Source organism: Drosophila innubila (genome assembly GCF_004354385.1).
Source record: "Drosophila innubila isolate TH190305 chromosome 3R unlocalized genomic scaffold, UK_Dinn_1.0 2_E_3R, whole genome shotgun sequence".
Classification (NCBI taxonomy): Eukaryota; Metazoa; Arthropoda; class Insecta; order Diptera; family Drosophilidae; genus Drosophila; species Drosophila innubila.
This window is the reverse complement of record NW_022995380.1, coordinates 3,917,935-3,939,167: the sequence shown is the minus strand read 5'-3', so window position 1 is coordinate 3,939,167 and position 21,233 is coordinate 3,917,935. Positions and strand designations below refer to the sequence as shown.

At 33.4% G+C, this 21,233-nt stretch overlaps 1 protein-coding gene across 1 annotated transcript; it reads left to right on the top strand.

Moving 5' to 3' along the window:
- Positions 1–245: 245 nt before the first annotated feature.
- Positions 246–19,875, top strand: LOC117789426 (myosin-G heavy chain). Its single transcript, XM_034628450.1, has 10 exons — positions 246–448; positions 5,147–6,063; positions 13,756–14,447; positions 15,135–15,889; positions 16,443–16,662; positions 16,735–17,003; positions 17,069–17,230; positions 17,461–17,656; positions 17,741–17,827; positions 17,997–19,875. Exons 2-10 carry the CDS (start codon positions 5,214–5,216, stop codon positions 18,171–18,173), a joined length of 3,408 nt encoding a protein of 1,135 aa, XP_034484341.1. The 5' UTR covers positions 246–448; positions 5,147–5,213; the 3' UTR covers positions 18,174–19,875.
- The last annotated feature ends 1,358 nt before the right edge of the window (positions 19,876–21,233 follow it).

Sequence of the window (21,233 nt, the reverse complement as noted above, 5' to 3'; positions counted from 1 at the left end):
AAAAGTCCAAGGATGACAAGACGCAAAGTATCGATATGTATAAGACTTTTACTAGCATAGCTGCAAACGTATTGCATGCGAGAGAAGTGCAGCGCAGCCAAGACGAAAACGCACTACTCACACACATATACACGCGCGTGCATAAAGAAAGCTCGACTCATTCTCTCACTTCGTAATGCGCTCTCTCTCTCTCTCTGTCTCGAATTTGAAAGCTGCTTCAACTTAATGCCGGTCGCGACTTTTCAGTCAGTTGGAAACTTGCAAGCAAAGCGCGCGGTTTAAAAAGCTCGCATCGCACATGCGCAGCTGACTTGAAGCGCAGTTGAAGTCGCGCGTCGCGTGTTAAAATTATTGCCAATAATCAATTGCAATTGTTTTTTGATGCAATCGCTAATAACAATAATTAAAGTGTGCAAATGCATGAAGCATTTAAGAGCCAAACCCGATTGTATAATCAGCTATAAAATCTTTTTAATAATTCAATGCATGCAAAGTGCGAAATTTGTGTTGTTTTGCCCTCAAGGAAACAGCTCTCTTTCAATATGCAAATTATGCTCCTAATTAACATGTAAAAGCTGTCAAAACATTTGCAAAAAAATAAAATAAAATAAGCTGTAGATACTATGAAACTATATAAATATGATATATGATTTCTATTTATTTTGTGCTTATTTCTTTTTGTGAACTTGAAGTGGCTTTTTGGCTATCTGGTGGCGCAATGACCTTTTGTGTATCTTTTGGATGTTAGCCAAATTATAGGTTTTGGGTCAATAGTGTTATGCTGATAGTATGGCGTGAAATAAAACATACAAGTTTATTGATATTACGAGAAAAATTAATATTATAATAGCATATTTAAAGTCAATGTAAATAAAATGTATTTATATAGAGTACTAATATTACGATTTCACTAATTGCTAGAATTTATGTATTTTAGTTTTGCATTGTCTTATACATCCTTACCAAGTTTATTAAAGATCAGTCTACTTTTATCATTTAAAGATCAGTTGAAAATTTATAAACCGGGCATTTCAAGAGTATAAAATTCAAAGCTTCGTAAGCGGCTTTTTACCAATTCGTTTTTCAGTTTGAGTTGCCTGGTAATTTGTTTATAAGTCTACCTCCGCCGCTGTTTCCTCTCACCTAATCAACGCACAACTTCTTTCAATTGCATGAATCATTAGCTCGTGCAATTGATTTCCACGCTAATTTCGGAACGACGTGCAGAAATTGCGAGACAAGACTTTGACAAAATGTTCGTGGGTTGTAGCTGTTTTAGCCGCCAGGTTAAAGCCATTTTCAATTTTCCGGCGCATTAGTCATCGCTTCGGGTTCGAGTTGAAGCCTTAAACTGTAACTAGTTTTCGCCAGCTTGTCTCTCTCTTTCTCAGTCGTCTTGCCAATTTTTGTAGCTAATCCACATAAAATATCATCATCCTGAGAGAGTTGCCAAGAGCCAAGTGAAAGTGGACAAAAAGCGCCCGTCTAAATAACAACAGTTACAACTTCAATACAACAACATCAACAATTGCAGACGCGTGAATTAATTTTTGATGTTTTTTTAACGGCTGTTTGTGCATTGCTTTTTTATTTATGCACATATTTTCCATCTACTTAGGCAATTTGCCATTCACTGCACACGGCCAAAAACCAACAAAATTATAGAAAGAAGAAAAAGTTAAGAAACAAAGCAAACAAATATACGTTAACAACAAATAACCAAATGAATGCCCAAGAGCCAATGGCGCATTTCATTTTTCAATTGCGCATGCGCCGCATTTCATTTAATTTTTTCATTTTGTTTTATGCTTTCGTCTTATTTCATTTTCTTTTTCTTACACTTTTCAAGTGTACGTGTTAAGACGGGGTCTTTTAAATGGCTCAAAATGTTTGTAACGCATCTTTGAAGCTAATTTTCTGTTATCTTTCTTGGCTCTCAACCAGATATATTATCTTAGTAAATAAGCAATATCTCAATATACAAATAATTTCCGCAATTGATCATTGGACTCTACAGCGTTTATCTCATTATTATCCTTCGTGGTCACATTATATCAAGTGTTCAAAGTATTCTTCTTCACATACATATTTAATATGCATTTATATTATACTTTCCTTCTTTAAAGTTAAGGAATTGTTATTACTTTCAATGAAATTAGTGAATAAAATCTTCGTTGTACTCCACAGAAATGTTTTTTCAAAGAGGCATTTTGTTAAATGTATGTCTGGCATTTAATTAATTGTACACTTTTTAATTGTTAATCAATTTTAACTGCAACTCCGACCTGCCAACGGCAACTGTGCAACGCCCTACAAAAAAAAAATGTAAAAAACCGCAACTTTCACTGCTTAAATAATAACATATAAATAAATGTGTATGTATATATATTTGCTACTTATGTAGTTATACCATAAATATATATGTATCTCAGCACATATACATGCAACAGATAAAGCCGCGGGCTTACCAAAAAATGAAAAATAAAAAACTTTGCGAGCCTGAGGATATCCGCTGCGTGGTGCTTCACGCATTTTCATTGTTGTTTTTGTTATGGTTGTGGTATTGTTTTTATGGTCTTATTGTTTCATATTATTACCTACTTTGTTTTAACTCAAGATCAGGTTTTTTTCTTTAACTTTTATTTTGATTTCGCTTTTCATTTTGCATTTTGTCTGCGACGACGACGACAACAATAACAAAACTTGTTGTGTCATATTTTTGTTTTTTTTTTTCTCCTTGTTGTTTTTAAATTAGTTTGTTGTTGTTTTTATTATTTATTCAACTTGTGCCTCTCTTCTTTTGACGGCACTTGAATTTTGTTGCACGTTTTTGTCCGTTTCCGAAAAAGAATTTAAAATTGGGTCTCTTTCTCGATAAGCAATCACTTTCCACGTGCTCAATTTTTAGGTTCAGCTCATTTCCATAGTTAATTGTTAACAGACGCCCTCCAAACGTCTCACATTTGTAGATGAGAGTTCTTAAATGTGTAGAAAGTGAAAAGCTCTTGGGAAAACATTAATTAAAGCGGCATTAAATCTTGAAATTGTTTTGAAAAGATCAAGTTCATCAGCAAAGTTAACTGAACCCAAGTTGAACTTAGAAGTTAGAAGCCAACCAGTTTAAAAATGAAAATAGGCTAGTTATTTAAACTTGCAAATGAAGCGACTTCAGATTAAACTTAACTTACAAATTACAAGTCTATATCCAAATCCAAAAATAAAATAAATAAGTAAAGATCTGTCATAAATGTAGTAATAATGATAATTAAGACTAGAACCATACAAAAATAGGTTTTTTTTCTTTCGAAACTGGTTCACTTGAACTGCTGTTCATATACTATTTTTGAACTTGTGTCCTCGCCTATTGTTACATTTTCTATTATTTTAACTCTCTGGCTTATAAAAACAATGCACTATCACAAATTCACACCCAATTAACACCATATCCAGGTCCACATGCCCGCCAGACATTCGTATCTCGTATTTACAACTTGATCAGCACATTGTGTCGACACTAGTAACATTTCACCTGATTATTCGCATGCTTTCCCACAAGCTGCATACCTGCCTTGAATAAAATATAATATATACATTTACATTTATTAGTAACTATAACAATGGGCGTTGTCTGCGTTCCCACGCCCAAAATAATTTTGTATATAAAGATATATATATATATTCGTATATATAAAGATGTATTTGTGCAATTTGTATGTACGCTTTTTATACGTACATACGTTACACACAATTCCCGTAAATTCCAATTCAATTCAAGCGACTTGAATCGTGTTTTCCCAACCCACAATTTAGTTGTTGGCGTTAAAATAATATAAGAGGCTCGACAGCTAGATACCCAGTCATTCTGATTTATATCATAATTCATTTTTAATTTTTTGAGCTAGCATATTTAATAGTTGCTATATCAAGAATACACATATACACATATTTTTAAGCCTTTTTTTTTGAAGCACAACCCCAAAAAGATAATTTACTATTTTATCCACTTTAATTTATTTTTCCATTATTAACAAATATCTTATAAAAAATGTATACATATACATTCTTTAAAGGTATAACAGTGTAACAAGATTTTCTTATTGTACAGGGTATACAATGAAAAAAGCTAAACTAACAGAAACTTTAATGAAAAGAGCACAATACGTACTCCAACTATTTCTATATGTATTTATTTATTAGATGTGCTTTTAGCCGAGTTTTTCGTGGCTTTCAACTCAGTCACAGTTACAGTTAATGTGGCAAATTGACTTCGACAAATGCCAAAAAAAGGCAACACAATGACTATTATTTCTACTCAGTGAGTAGTTCTCCCTCCATTGCCGCTGCTCCATCTAGTTGACAAATATGGAACATGCCTCGGAATCAAAACAATTTCTGCTGTTTTCGCTGCTTTTTGTTTCACTTTTTGCTATTTTTTTTTGCGCTTCGGATTTTCTCCATAGATATTTTCCATTAGAGCTCGTCTTTTTCTTCAGCCGGGTATTATCATCATTTGTAGTTCCTTTATTGCTTTTGCTTTTTCTACATTGATTTTATTTTATCTTGCCTCTTTTGTTGTCGGGGGGACCAAATCGAAGCGCTTTAAAAAAAAAAAAAACAACTTTAATTAGTATTATTACAAAAGAAAACAATTTGCAGTGCACATTGTTTGCTTCGGCATTAGCCTCAATTCAACTAGGGCAGAAGAAAAGAAAGAGAAGAGAGCAGATTCCCATTGTGGATGGATTCAATTGTTCATAGATATTCTTTCTCAAGTTTACATATTTAAATTAAATAGATAAAACTATCGTTTAACGCGATTTGTTTTTTCTTTTCAACGAGTGTCTAAATTTTGTGACTGTAATAAATAAAAATCCTTTACCTAAAAAGTATTTTAAAGGTCAGATTCAAAATACAAGATAATAATTTATAATAATAAATAATTAAGTTAACATTGCAAGGGCTTATTACATTTCTTTTAAAAATAGTTGAAAGCACTAAGTGTTGCGAAACATAAAGTAGAAATAATCCAAAGTTTAGCTGTCGCTTTAATATAGTGTCATTGCACCATAGAGGTACAAATGTATTTTAAATCAAACATTGCGCCACCAAATGCTAATTGAAAACTAAATAAATATTTAATCAAAAGTGAAGTGTTGGAAAAAATAATTAAATAAGTAAAGTTGGAAAAGGGCAAACGAAATGCCGCATGGAACATGGTGACAACAATAAAGATAACCTGCGATGGCGTCTTCATCCAATCCAATTCGTATCTCACGCCAACGCAAACGAATGCTGGAAAAGGATCAGGATCAGTATCAGAACTAGGAGCTGCAGCAGCTGCAGTTGCAGCAACAGTTGGCAGCAGTCTGAGCAACGAGAGTGACAACTCACAGACGAGCAGTGGCAGTCAAACCACTGGTAGCAGCACCACAAATATCAAAAAGTCAAATCGATCCACCTGCAGTCGGCATCATCGAGGAGGAGCTGCCTCAATCACAGGATCACAGGATACGCGCAGGCGTTATTATTATTTTGGCAGCAAGGATGTCTATTGGTGCAAGCAGAGTCTGACCCGCAGCACCAGCAGCTTGGGTCACCGAGAGGCAATTGCCACTGCCACAACCACCACCAGCAGTGGCCAGTTGATTGCCAAGGCTCGTCGCCGACCTCTTCAACTGTGCAGCAGCTTAAGTGCCGCCTATGCACCGCCAAAGCGCAAGGAATTCTACTTTTGTGATAAATATGCACCAACGGGAAGTGGCTCTGGCAGAGGCAGCACCACATTCACCAACCCCTCATCCACATCAACATCTGCTCAGCCTATCGATGTGCGATTGCTGAACTTTCTGCGCAGTGCACAGCGCAGATTTCAATCAGTAACAACAACAACAGCAACAGCAAAACCAAAGTCAGAATACAACAACAACCGTAGCAGCAGCCGAAGCAACACCAAAGAACGTTCATCCGCCAGAAGCAACAACAACAACAACACCAACAACAACAATAATAGCAACATCAGCAGCAGTTCCTTGCCACTTATCATCAGCACAGATGATTGGTTTGGTTAGTAACAAAATTAAAATTAATTTATTTTATAATCAACAATATGTTCTTTAATTATTATTCAGATTCTAAAGATATTAACTTCGAATTTACTATTGGAATAATTCCCTTTAAATAATGTATAAATTATCCTGACTAGAAAGTTCCCATAGAAAGTTATCTGAACTTTACTTTAAGAACTCTTTGAACAGTTTATCAAAAAACTATCGCTGCAGATTATTATTTCAGTTATAACTAAAACTTCTAATCAATTATTAAAATTTGCGCACTTAAAATTTGATTTTAATGTCTTAATGATTATTAGGTGCATAAAGTTTTTAAATAAGTTTCAATTCTATTTAGATATAATCAGCATAATTTTTTTTTTTTTTTTTTTACCATATTTAAAGGTATAAAATCAAATAGCTGAAATTGCAACAATATCAATACATCATTGACTAGTTTAGTCTTCCGATAAACAGGGCAAGTGATTGAGTGCCCTATTATCGTGAGGTGTAAAGGATCTCTTATTATTTCGTCCCAAGCTTTTAAACTGACAATATTATTAAAAAACACCGCAGTAGACGCAAAAAAAGGCACATACATATTCTAAACAAAAAGCAATAACTGCAACTTTAGTTAAATTCCCACTGGGTACAAACACTGTTTAAATAATGTTGATAGGCTTCTCAGCTCAAACTTGATGCTAGGAAAACCAAAACAAATATAAACAAAACTCATCCACAAAATGTCGTGTCGAGGTGCTGGGGCTGCCCATTTGATGCTCTGCCCACCTGACACACCTAGTCAGGTAATTAGTACTTATATATAGTACAGATACAGATGTAGGTGTATGTATCAGGTTTGCATGTTTGCCTTGTAACTTGGCTTCCTTCTTCCTGCTGTCCGGGTGTCTGCCGGCTGTCTGTCCGGTTGTCTGCTTGCGGTTTTCCTGCGCCGCATCGCATTGCATGCAATATGCAAATTGTTGGCCAAAGAGCCAGCGGAGCAAGTCCCCTCATATTAGGTCTTATGGAAACTCATCATGTGGTAGTATCACGCCATCATCATGATCTTCATCATCGCCATGCAGTGGGACGCCTATCGTTTCATTCATGCCTTTTGTTATGCTACTCCTGACTGACTAACTGAGTTGACTAAAGTTACCTCTTTCTGTCTTCCATTATAATTTTACACTTTCCAGCTCGAAACTACACGAAATGATTGTGATGTGCCTCCTTGTATTTACATACATACATACATACATGTCTGTGTTTTCCCCTCTTCCTGCACTATGTTCACCTTGTTCCTTCCTTAACTCACACACAATGAGGAAGCAATACAAAAGATTCTCACGTACTTGTTACCTCTATAGGTGTTGAACTGTATTTTCTTTCTATTCTTCCTCTTTGTCTTTCAACTCTTTCTACTCTATTTTATCAAATACAATTTCTTCCCTTCATTCTCTGTGTGCCGTGACGTGAGTTTGCCCCTAGGGTAGTCTGTCAGTTAGCTAGTTAGTTGGCTTACTAGTTGTTGGGCACACATCACAGAGCAGAACACAACTTCTTTATAATAGGCCAAACAATTGCTGCTCATCCATCCGAAGATTAATTACTCCTTAATATTTGCTGTAGTATATATAGTAAGAAATAATATAAGCAAAATAAGAAACTCAATATAGAAAGGCAACGCAGAAGCCGCCTATTTGTTTAAATTAATCCAAATTAATTCATAATACAGGTAATAGAGGCCATCTTAATAGATTAAAAAAGGGTCCTTTTCAGATACATTAATATTATCTCATCAAATCATAAATCTTTTTATTGCCTCATCGAGTGGTTCTTATTGTACCCCTTTCAAAGTGGATATTACGTCTTGCAATTGAAGACTACGGACTGTTAAAACCCAAAACCCACCATCAATGTCAACCCAAAGCAAAGGGGGCTCTTGACTGGTTTCGATGTGATACTTTAATGTTGAATTTGGTTTACCAAGCGCAACGATGGTAACTTTATATGCAGTGGAGCACTTGCGACATTGGGCACAGGGCTGCTTGGGGTTTTTCACCATTTTTGTAATACCCTATAACCAATGACAATGTAGAGGGTGGTATTTATTTCAGAAGTCAAAACATTTCCAACAAGACATTCCCAATGAAATTGATAAAATTGTGATTTAAATCTACAAACCTTAAAAGCTTACATATTTTCAAACATATGAAAGTGTATTATTTGAGTCGAGTACACTCGATTGCAATGTTTTTATTTATTCTGTTATGATGTATTCTTTTTTTGCGGTCCAAAATTCTTTTTTCAACGAAAATGCAGCATAAGAAGCACTCTGAATTTAAAAAGGAAAACACAAAACGCAATCACGACTAAAAATTATCAAAAGTATAATATAAGCAATAGTATAAAATATATGATTAATATTATATTCTTTATAATTGTTTGATTTTATATTAACAGATTCATAATATAACAAATATAAAATTGTAGATTTTATTTCATTTTGCATTGAGTCTCTTACAAATCTTTATCTACTATTACAATCGATACTGTGTCAATTACTTATTTTCAAATAACTTTCTTAGAAATGGTTAATGGAAATTCTAAAATGATTGGGCAATCAGCTAGTTGAATGATTTTTTTAACAAGTTTATAACTTGAATCATTGTTAAAGTACATACTATTAATATGGGAAATAAAAATTATTTTTATTTTATTTTATTTATTTATATATATATTTATGCACGACTAAAAGCAGCCGGCATAGAAAAAATTACCAAGTATAAAAATTAAGTAAAAGATTACAATTAAAAATAAAATTAAATATAAATTATGAGCTGTAAAGAAAAAAAATTTAAGTTAGATCTGTATATTTCTAAGCTTAATAGCATTCCTCGTTTATAATTGCTGCACATAACGCACTCTTCCTCAATAAATTACGTAAAATATTTATTTAGTTTTCATTTCAAAATCAAATTATCAGTCAGTAATTTTAACTTTTTTTTTAATTAGCTCTTTTGGCTCGTTTGCAATTTGCACAAGCTAATGAGAAGCATTACCTCATCCAAAGCACATCCAATAATATATCCATATAAGTACTGCGCATTTTGCACCCACAGCACTTCCTACAGTACATTACAAAAGTGTGTGTCTCCATTCAGAATATAAGCAATAATAATATTGAAAATATGAGGCATAAAAACAATTGTCAAGGAATCATTTAGGTTTATGCGAATTTTTTTATGTCCGGAAGATGATTGTTGTTATTTTAAACAATTTTTTTTTTCAAATTTATGTTTATTTATTTATTTTGAATATTTTTTTGTTGCACCGAAATTACAATACAGAAATAAACATAAGAACAGCATTTTAATGGATCCATTGACAGCTGGGCAATGCATTGTGGCTAATATATGTATAATTAAATAATATTTAAGATCATTTTTCAAGCAATTTAATTACACCTTATAAAATACTTTGTTTGTGGCCTTAGGTTTACTAATAAAGAGATTCCCTTATTTATTTAACACTTTAGAATCGCGCAACAATCAAAATAACAAAACTAAAAATAAAAAAATGAAAAGTTTAGTTAAGCAATTGTTTTTGTTATTTTGTTGTATTTTCACAATCATTATTTTTCTTTGTTTTTGTTTTGAAGTTTCGCAAGAATCTTTACGGCTTTTGTTTACATTTCGTGCGTGCTTTTTGGCAGCGCGGCCAACACGATGACGATAAATCGATAACACGCAAGCGATAAAAAGTAAAGTGCACACTAACATTTTGGCAATATTCAAGTAAAAAGGCAAAGTGTGAACTGAGGTGAAGTCATCTTGTCATATCATGTCTTATGCGGGTGTCGCCAGCTTAACGATGACAGTTATTTACCTAACTTCCCTTCCTCCCTCTTTCATTTCTGCTTGTGTTAAAAATTACATTCAACACTTGCCTGAGTCGACATCGTTTGTCCGTCAAGCGTGTACAATGTACATCGTTGAATCTATATACCCTATATAGTAAATAAATGACTCATGCCAAACGACATCAAAATGCGTAAATTATGAGCTACAAAATTGGAGATAAAAAGAGACAGAGAGAGGGAGACAGTCAGCAATGGCAACAGCCTGCTTGGCGACGAAGGTCAGTCAGGCTTCAATAAACTAGGCTTAAGCAAGAGTGAGATGCGAAGGAACAATGCGGAAAACTTTTGCTGTATCCTGCAATACCCTGTAATACGTTAAAAACTTCGAAATATTTTTCAGAATCAAATTAAACTTTGTTTAAGTTGAATCTATTTATCTATCTGCTGATATCGATATATAGTCATTAATGACTTAACACAATCAAGGGGTGCCACAGAAAGCGAAACCAACCGAAAATCTCCTGAATCTCCATACGTTTTTAAGAGAGTTTCGGTTGATTTCGATTACTGTGGCACCCCTGTAAAAATAAAATATTTTATTTACAATACAACTCATTTAAACTTTCAAGTGTGTATAAATTACGAGGTATAAGCATTGTAAGCTTGAGTCAGATATTGACAATGTCAGAACGGTCATATCATATAATATTATCACTGAGTAATAACAAAATGCACAAAGTTCTCCATCTCTAAAAATGACTTGTTGTGCAGACATATATTATAATATAATTGCGACAAGTTGTTTGTAACAGGGAAAGTAAAAGTTATAAATTAAAAATAAAAATTACATACTTAAGAATTTTGGATGAATTTTTGAAAATTTTCATGAATGATTATAATTTCTTTGAGTAATTTTGTAAAAACCTTGCTTTAATCAATAAATTTGAGTGATCAAAATATAATCTCATACATGTATAATCATTTATAATTTATATTTATTTTTTATCATAATAAATATCAGTTTCAATTTATTTGCCCGTATTGTTGCATTTCCTTATCAAGTGACACAAAGGACTACTCATGGCAAAAAGATATTAAAATTATTCATTATCTTCGGATTAATTCACTTGATTCTCTTGGGAGTGAATAATATTGGGAAAAACTTATATCCGTAAGCCCTAAGCTAAATGTAATTTTAATCAAATATACAATCACGGTGAAAATGCAAGGATGTTTTTGAAAATTATCATTATGGAGTTATTCTTTTGTATTTATTCCTTGTCGCAAACTCTGAATCGTTACGCTGAGCAGAAATTAATCCATGCTCAATTTAGTATAAACTCGTTTCTGGACAACTGTGAATTCCGAATAATTTTATTAAATTACAAAAGCAAAGTTACTAAAAATACAAATTTAATTTTCTTTGCTTTCCTAATTTTTGTTTCCTGGGTTCTTGTATTCTTAGTATTATTTGCGAATGCCTTTATTGGTTATGAAATATTGACATTCTTTTAGAATCTCTCTCCCGAAATCACTTGTTAAATAAAACCGTTAGGGCAATTACAATTCGGTGCCGCATTGTTAGATAATAATTGAATCGGTTTGGCGTGACTTAGATACAGGAAACAGACGATGACGATAACCACAACGATGGCTATGACGATTACGATGACTGCATGCAATTCCGTTTGCTTCGTATTTTGTATAGTCATGTTAAAAAGCCAATTTCAAATGATATATTATCGAGACTGTGGCTAATTGCAATTGCATGAGTCTGAACAATGTACAGACAAACGGATGTGGATCACAATTTAAATTGGGCAAGGTCAACCAAAAGTCGGGGTTGGTGAATTTGGTAGGCTTTTACCCGTAATCTAAAATTGGTTTAAAGTCTTAACAACCTTTCACACAATCAAAACGAACACCATGCTAAAGACTCCCACGATAAATCTCCGAGACTTCTCTATTATCGTGACTAGAATTAACAAATGAATATGGAAAAGCGTTTCCGCAATGAAATTTACATACAATTCGGAAAATTAACCAAACTACAGCAACGAAAAAAATAATTAAAGTAAGCATTCCCCAAAATACACTTAAGACTCTATTGCGAGCAAATCTCAAAACAAAAGTAAGTACATTTTTATCGCTTTGCGAATTTATGGCTCAATTCCAAATGAAGTTGATGCCTTGAGAATTTTAATGTCAAACCCCGTATGAATCATAGCATCATATAATTTGAAGCGTTTCACGAAATGTAATCAGCTAAGGAATTGCTTAAAAAACTTGTCCAACTTGTAATTGGTCTGTAATTTATGTAAACTAAATTCTTGAAACTATTGTAATAGCCTCTAATGCTTAAGTTTTTCTAAATTTTTTAACAACTCTATATTTGTATTTTCTAAAACTCCACAATATGAATTATAATTTGTCAAAGCGTTCGAGACGAATCTTTTGATTATAAAACAATAGCATTTGGTTTTTTTTTTAAATTGACATTAATCCAAATTGAGCAAATGTTAAACACTCTATTGGTCTGCCAAAACACCTTATTTGTGTATATTTCACAGTTACAGGGTATTAAAAATACGGTAGCTCAAGTTGTTCACAAATTGCGCAGTAAAAGCTTTAATTATGCTTGTCACATGCAAATGTTTTACATTTGCCAAAATTACTTACTCTTTCTCTCTTTCTAATTGTCTCTCCCTCTCACTCTTTTGGGCATTGCCATTTGCTGCGTGGGCGTTGCCACTGCGTTGATTGTCATAGGCTTTAGTTTCGACATTTTCAGTTGATCAACAATTAACATACCAACAACAATTTGTATGTAGTCTATATGTCAGTGCATGTATGTGTCTGTGAGTTACTTACATATATGTAACATACATATGTGCATATAAACCGCTTGAGTAATCATTGTTTAGTATAGTTAAATCACTGATTAGGCAAACGTGCATTGGATTAACTAATCATTCGAGTGCAGTGTGAAAGACATTGATTTTATTATCGCACTTACAGCTCTGATAAACAAGAGACTTGTCGGTTTGATAAAATGCCATAAATAAATGAATAACTTGAATAATAAATGTGAATTGTAATCACAAGTTAATTCTTCACTAAAATAAGTACAAATGCGATTAATGATTTAATGATATTAATGATTTTTTTTTTAGCAAAAAAATTAACAATATAATTGTAATAGTCATTTAGGAATTCAAAACATATAATTAACAAGTTAAGCTTTATAGAAAAATTTATATTATTTACTATATATGATTATTTTTATATGAAATGTGAAAAAATTCAAATAATTGCAATATTTATTTCACTAAGTCAAATCCAATTTAATGGCAGTAAGATGGTTTATAATCTGAAGAAATTTGCAAAAATCCTTTATTTAACTGAAGTTTTTAACACCATTGATAAAAAAAAAGTATTTAGTTAGTCGTTCTTATATTAACAGATCAGCGAAATACTTTATAGGCAACTGAGCTCGTTGTGAATTTTAAATGAGCTGCACTTAAATATGAATTTGAACTTGAAATCCTATTAGAGAATTCATGAGTAATATTTGAGCTGATTGTTGCTAATGAATATTTGCTGTATGATTTATGCATATTTAATGAGTTAAGCAAATAATAACAAGAACATTTGCCCATTGTGCGGTGCCTATTGTGAACCAGTAAATAGTTAACAATTGCTGTTAACTAAATTTGAATGTGTGAGTCTATTTGTGAGAGGTTTTGTGTGTGGTATATCTGTATTGTGAGTGTGTGTATTGTTGTGATTAGATTAGCAATTTGGTTAACAACTGATTAAAACAAACACATTTGACTTTTGCAGACGAAGAAGCAACAGCAGCGAAAGCAACTGAAGCAAAGTCCAAGGAAACGCAATCAAGGAAAACAAGGACAAGGGCAACCGGCGAGGGAGGTGCTCTGATAACCGTGGAAATTAAACAGGGTCAACTGCAGCACAAACAGCAACAGCAACAAGAAACAATTGCGGCTGCTAAGCCGCCTCAAACATCAACAAGTAGAACAGAAATAGGAGCAGGATCCGGAACTGAAAAGGAAGGAGAAGGAGAAGCAGTAAGGAAAGCAAGCAAAACGGTAACCTCAACAGGTGACAATATTGTCGACAGCTGCAAAGTCGAGGATATGAACAGTCACGCGACCGCCACACAGAACGGACAAACAACGGTCGTTGGACATCATCGCGGATTCTCGCAGCCCTCAGTCGCCGCAACAGCTGCGTCCGGTGGCACATCTGGTGATCCATGGTATCTGCAGGCCACCGGGCATCAAATGCCGCCAACAGCCCCCCTGCGACACAATAAACGCCCTGCGCCGCAGCCAAATTCAATGGGTGTTGGCCTCGGCGTTGGTGTTGGCGTTGGAGTCGGAGGTGGAGTCGGAGTCGGAGTTGCTGGCACATCGTTGCTGCATCAGCAACAATTAAGCCAATCACAACCACATATTGTGCCACCAAGCATACCGCCCCATCATCATCATCATCATCGCGACAACAATTTGGTAAGTGGATAAAGCTTAAAATTCAAATAATTCGCCGAATTAACGAACACTTTGAAAATTACTTGGGCTGGGGAAACTTTTAAGTATGTTTTATTTATTTTATAATTCAACATTAATCAGTTGAACATTAGGAATATAACTCAGCTACTTATTTCAATAAAATCTGTCAAAATTAAATTAATAGTGCTTAGGCTGAGAAAGTTAGTAAGCTGTAAAAGAAATTCTTATTATATCGCTGCAGAAAGTAATATAATTTTGTCACGACAATTATTAAATATTTTTGAACTATCGTACAAAAAATGATTATGATTTTAAAAAGTATTATTATTATTATCAAATGAAGACATAAATTTAGTAAATAAATTCAATTCATACTAAAGGGCTTGTTTGACTAGAAGCAAAACGAGCGCAAAATGAAAAAATCCATACAAAAAAACAAAACATTTTTTTTGTTTAGTTTTAAAATTAAGTTTTTTTATCTGCTCTATTTTGAGCGAATATATCACAATGTTAATAAGAGTTGTTAGTTATTAGACTCACTTTCAGCTCAATAAAAATGAGCCATAAGTCTTATCAGTAAAAATAATTAGATATTTACTTATCAATTGTCATAAAAAAAGTGATAATGATATATTGATTGTGTAACTTACTTACTTAACTAACAATATTTGCATCATTTTGTTGCAGCACCAGCCACAGCAGACATCAGCAGCAGCAGCGGCGGCAGCAGCAGGTGCATTGCATCTGTCATCGCATGCATTGAATAGTCATAATTTAATCAACAATCATTCGCCAAAATCGCCCAATCAAACGCAGCAACAGCAGCAGCAGACGACGACAATCCAACAACAACAACAACAGCAACAACAACAACATAGCATATTGTCAACATTTGCACCTTCAGCAGCAGCTGCAGCAGCAGCAACAGCAGCGTCACTTGCTCAATCGGAACAGAGTGCATCGGCGACTGCAGCAGCTGTTGCTGCCGTTACACAGCAGCAGCAGCAGCAACATATGCAACTGCTGGCCAATTGTGCCACTAGCAATAATCTAATGTCCTCCTCGCTAACGTTGCATGCCCCAGTGGGTGCATTGCCACCGAAAAGTTTGGCGCACAGCAACAACAGTTGCACCAGCAGCAGCAGTAGCAACAACATGTTGCTTCAGTCCTCACAGCCAACAGTTGCCAGCACCAGTGGGAGCAACATCAACAACAACAATAACAACAGCAATATCAGCAGCAGCAACAACACTACAACTGGCATGTCCACATCTCTGCACAGTTTTGATATAAACGGCGGCAGCATGGACAAATGGACAAGTGGCTCTACAACGGCCATGAATCATGCATCTCTCTCACCCACTAGTGCACCACAGCAGCACCACCAACAGCAACAACAACAGCATCTGCGCAAGTGCGAAGTCAAACTGAATGCAATGCCGTAAGTATTAGAAATAATTCTGTAGATTTTTTATATATATATCGTAAGCATTTATTTAAAATGTTTTTTTTTTTTGGATTTATATTAAAAGTTAGATTTAATAGTAACATATCAATATTTAAAATAAATATCATAATAACTCTTATTAACAATTTTTATTATAGCAATAAAAAAATAAAACCAATCATCTATTTTTTATATTCAAAATATATATATATTTAGAATTTAATTTAATTTAGTCTAGTCTATACATGCAAAATTTTATTGATGCAAGCAGACAGATTAATAATACATAAACCTACTCACAAAAATTGCTTAATCCCTATTAAGTATAATTAGTTTGTTGAGCTCTGATATATTCTTATTATTTTGTTAATTTAAATTGCAAATAATAGTGATTTTTAATTAAAAGATAATAAGGATCTAAAATAAAAGTTTTTTGTATTTTTCTGATAATAATGCGTATTTAAATTTAGAAATTATTTCAATAATTTTTTTTTTGTGTTCGACGAAACAACCAATATAATTCTGAATATATTTTCTACTAAAACAGATGGTTCCATGGCAGCATAACCCGCGATGAGGCGGAACATTTGCTGCAACCACGCGAGGATGGGCTCTTCCTGGTGCGCGAATCGACGAATTTTCCCGGTGATTATACGCTTTGTGTTTGCTTTCAAGGCAAAGTGGAGCACTATCGTGTCAAATATCTTGAGAATAAGTTAACCATTGATGATGAGGAATACTTTGAGAATCTGGGACAACTTGTTGCCGTAAGTTTATTTGAGATATTGGCATTTGTAAGTAATACTAATAATCCTTGTTATACCCTCTTGTACTTGCAGCATTATGAGGCAGATGCGGATGGTCTGTGCACGCAGCTGATCAATTGTTTACCCAAATTGGGTAAACAAGAGTTTTGCATCAACTCCAAAGAGTTTGTGGACAAGGGTTGGGTCATTCCTGAGTCGGAGCTGCAGCTGAGGGAGAGTATTGGCAAGGGAGAGTTCGGGGACGTCATGCTGGGCATATTGCGCAATGAGAAAGTCGCTGTCAAGATGCTCAAAGACGAGGGCGCTGTGCAAAAGTTTCTAGCCGAGGCATCGGTCATGACGTAAGCATCCAAGTGATAAAAACGAATAAAACAGTTCTGAATCTTAAGTTTCTTATTTGTTGCAGCACGCTGGAGCACGAGAATCTGGTCAAGTTTATTGGCCTTGTTTTTACCAGCAAGCATCTGTACTTGGTTACGGAATACATGAGCAAAGGATCGCTGGTTGATTATTTGCGTTCTCGTGGACGACAGCACATAACCAAAAAAGATCAAATCAATTTCGCTTTGTAAGTGTTGAATATGCCACAAGTTGGTGCACAAACATGTCGACAAAAAAGAACTTTTAGTAATGGGATTTTAATTAAAAAATTTAAAGAATTATGTATAATTTAAAATTAGAAAGTGAAAGTGTAAGGGTAACTAAAATATTAAAATATTTGGCATTAGAAAAAAAAATTGTAGCCTAGACAAAAAACTTGTAAAGCTCATATTGAATAATTGTACATAAATTTTACAGTGATACTGCCTCTGGCATGGAGTATTTGGAGGCCAAAAAGGTTGTGCATCGCGATCTAGCCGCTCGCAATGTCCTCATCTCAGAGGACTGTGTGGCCAAGGTATCAGATTTCGGTTTGGCACGCGAAGAATGCTATAATCTTGATGTTGGAAAGCTGCCCATCAAATGGACGGCACCCGAGGCACTTAAAAATGGCGTAAGTTGGGCAATAAAAGAATTATCTGTTATCCTATCAAAATTATGGCTTTCTAATCACCATTTGATTTATACATTTCTCTAGCGCTTCTCCAACAAATCGGATATGTGGAGCTTTGGCATACTCTTATGGGAAATCTATTCATTTGGACGTGTGCCTTATCCCAGAATTGTATGTGTACTAAATATTAACAAGCAAGACAGGAAGATTTTATATCCTTGCAAAGCCCTTTATGTCAATTTTATTATTGCACACGTGACAATATTTAAATACATTTTGCATAGATATAAAATAGATACAATAATTGACTTCAATAATACAATGATTATTGCACTTTTAGCCACTGGCGGATGTGGTAAAGCATGTCGAGGTTGGCTACAAAATGGAAGCGCCTGAGGGTTGTCCAGCCGAAATCTATGAGATGATGCGTCAGGCGTGGGAATTGAATCCAGCAAAGCGGCCAACGTTTGCGGAACTCAAAGTGAAGCTGCAGCACCTGAACATTGCAACGGCGTGAGATGCAGATGAAGAAGCAGCTTTTTAGATTTAACAACTAATGAATAATGGATGGAAAAATATTAAAAGGACTTCATTTAACACTGACATTGACATTGACACAGAACACTCAACACTGAACGCAACAATTTTTCGTACCAATAAATAAATATATTTATATATATATACATATATAGACGTATATAACTAATTTACAACAATTTATTTACATATATAATTTATGCAATAAGTTTTTTGTAAGCGAAACCCAACACAATCAAGCAATGTTAGTGAGTTGCGCCCAGCTAACGATTTAAATACTAAAATATATATCGACATTTACTTACATTATATATATACATACATATATACATAATAAAGGTATATATACTGATATGCAGCCCTGTATTTCTAAAATGATTAACCAACTGCAAGCGAGAAAGGGCAACTGTGTAGTTTACTATTTACGATTACGATTACAAAATTATTAATTATTATATACATACATATTATTGTGTTAATTGTAGTATCCCCTCTTAACTTTCCTCATTGTATACATTTCTTTCTCTCTCTGTCTATATATATATATATGTTATAGAATACGCATACATATGAGCGCCCAAAGCAGGACAGTTGTTAGTCCTTGTCAGTGGGCGCAATTTCGTATAACAATATTGTTTATTGATCGTTTTCTTTTTTGCTCTTTTGTAATCATTTTCTGTTTGTAGCACAAGCGACACAGCAACAATAAAACTTGTACAACAAGTTGCTGAATAACAACAAGAATATAATAATAAATTAATCAAATTAGTTAAATTTAGTTACATTTACACCTATATATTTCTATGTCTTATCAAAATGAGAGAAAATTCAAAAACAAAACAAAAAATGGCAAATTGGAAAATCGAATTGAAGAAAAGCGGCTTTTCGCTGCGCGTCCTTAAAAAAAAAAACAGCAACAAGAAAAGAAAATGAAAGAAAGAAAACACTTGTGAAAATATGCATTACATAAATACTACTATATATTAACATAAAGTTTAAAGAAAACTCTTATATACTTAGCATATGTGGCATGATTAATGTTTAATAATCATAAATAATACTTATTAAATTAATACGCGCAATTTTCCATGTACGTACGTCTATGTATAACCACGAGTCCCAATTGTTTAATTACTCTATCTGTCTATATCTTTGTTTATTACATACTTCATTTTACCAGAGGAATCTCTTTGAAACTTATATATATGATATATCAAAAAACATTCATATATATATTAAAACGCCGCTTTAAAAATATTAGTAAAAACAATAAGAGAAATTGTAATTTATTTATAATTATATATATATTGCTTAATACTTAAAAATTTATATACTTAGTGTTCTATGTTTCGTTTTCCATAAGAAACCTGTACAATTTTTTGCTTTAACATTTACTTTTATTTTATGTACAACACTCACACACATATACTATATACACACACGTTCACGTCCACATACATTTACAATTAATTTAATTTTAAAGTTATTACTTTTTTAAAATATAAACCGAAAACAACAATTTTGTCAAACAAATTTATAAGTTAGCAAAAAGAAACAAAAGTTATACACAAAAATTTGCACGAACACGTAATACTTAAATGAAATGGATAGTAAAGAAGTTGGAGTTGAAGTTGATGCTTGAAAGGGATATGAAAACTTTTAATAAAAGTAAAAAATTATAATTCCGTACTGTTTTTTATTGGGAAGTTTGGTAAGAAGATAAGAATAAAAGAAATCCACAAATTGTTATGGGTTGATATAAAATATATATTTTTAATAAATACGAACTTCTCTATTCTACGAAAAATTCAATCAAATTTTATTTTAATTTAGAATTTACTTATTTATAAAAAGGCAGAGTATATTTATTGAAATTCACAGAGTCAATTGCGGCCAATTTAAAACATGATTCTTTGGTTAAAGTGGGGCACCTACTTTAGCGATATATAAAGTACATTTGATGTAACTGGCGAGAGTAAAAACCGGTAAACGCATATTTGGCTGTGTAAAGTTTCTTTTTTTGGCGCTGCAGCGCTACTTGAAATAAACTGGCAACTGTTCATACATTTAAGCAATATTTAGAACGCTTCATAATCAATTTTTGTAAGTATCATACTGCATGGAAACAAAGAAAATAAATATTATATTTGTCTATCTTTTTTATACCAAAACTTCATTTTAGACCTATCTTTCCTATTGCAGCTTTATGATATAGAGGTCCGATCCAAAAATAGAAACAAACTTGATCTCGTACGGTTTCCAGGAACCTACATACCAAGTTTGAAGTCTCTAGCTTTAATAGTCTCTGAGATCGGCGCGTTCAAAGAGACAGACAGACAGACGGACATGGCTAAATCGTCGCGGCTGTTGATACTGATCAAGAATATATACACTTTGAGGGGTCTGCCACGTCTCCTTCTGCCTGTTACATACATTCTGCCAAACACAATATACCCTCACAGTTTCTTACGACAGCGTGTCGACTAATATGTTCATAAGCTTAAAATGCTTTTTGAAGCTGTCATTCTCATTTAACATATGTTGGTTATTTTTTTCACATTTTGCAAGCCAAATAAATCGGGAAAGGAATGGATTCAACTGCAACTTCCACAACAAAACTACACAAACCTATACATTTTTATACATTACTTCCGTCGCTTTTATACAGTTTTTTTTCCATAAAAATTAATGATTTTTTATACGAATGTCAAAAAATAAGAAAATTAGGAAAGACCAAAATTATAAAAATTATTATTTGGAAATAAAAATTAGGAAAAATAAATTGGGATGACAAAAATTAGGAAAGTCAAAATCAAAAATATTTGATTAAAAATCGCGTGATCGAACCATTCATTTCAAAATCAAATTTGTGTTAGACGTCTGATTTCAGTAGGAATGTAAGACATAATACCATAATTCGTAGCTTTGACTTTCCTAATTGTTGTACTCTGTAGATTTTTCTTAGATCAATTTCCTTAATTATGATTCTGCTTTTATTTTCCTTATCTTAGCGACCTAAAATTGTATTCTTTGTTTTTGG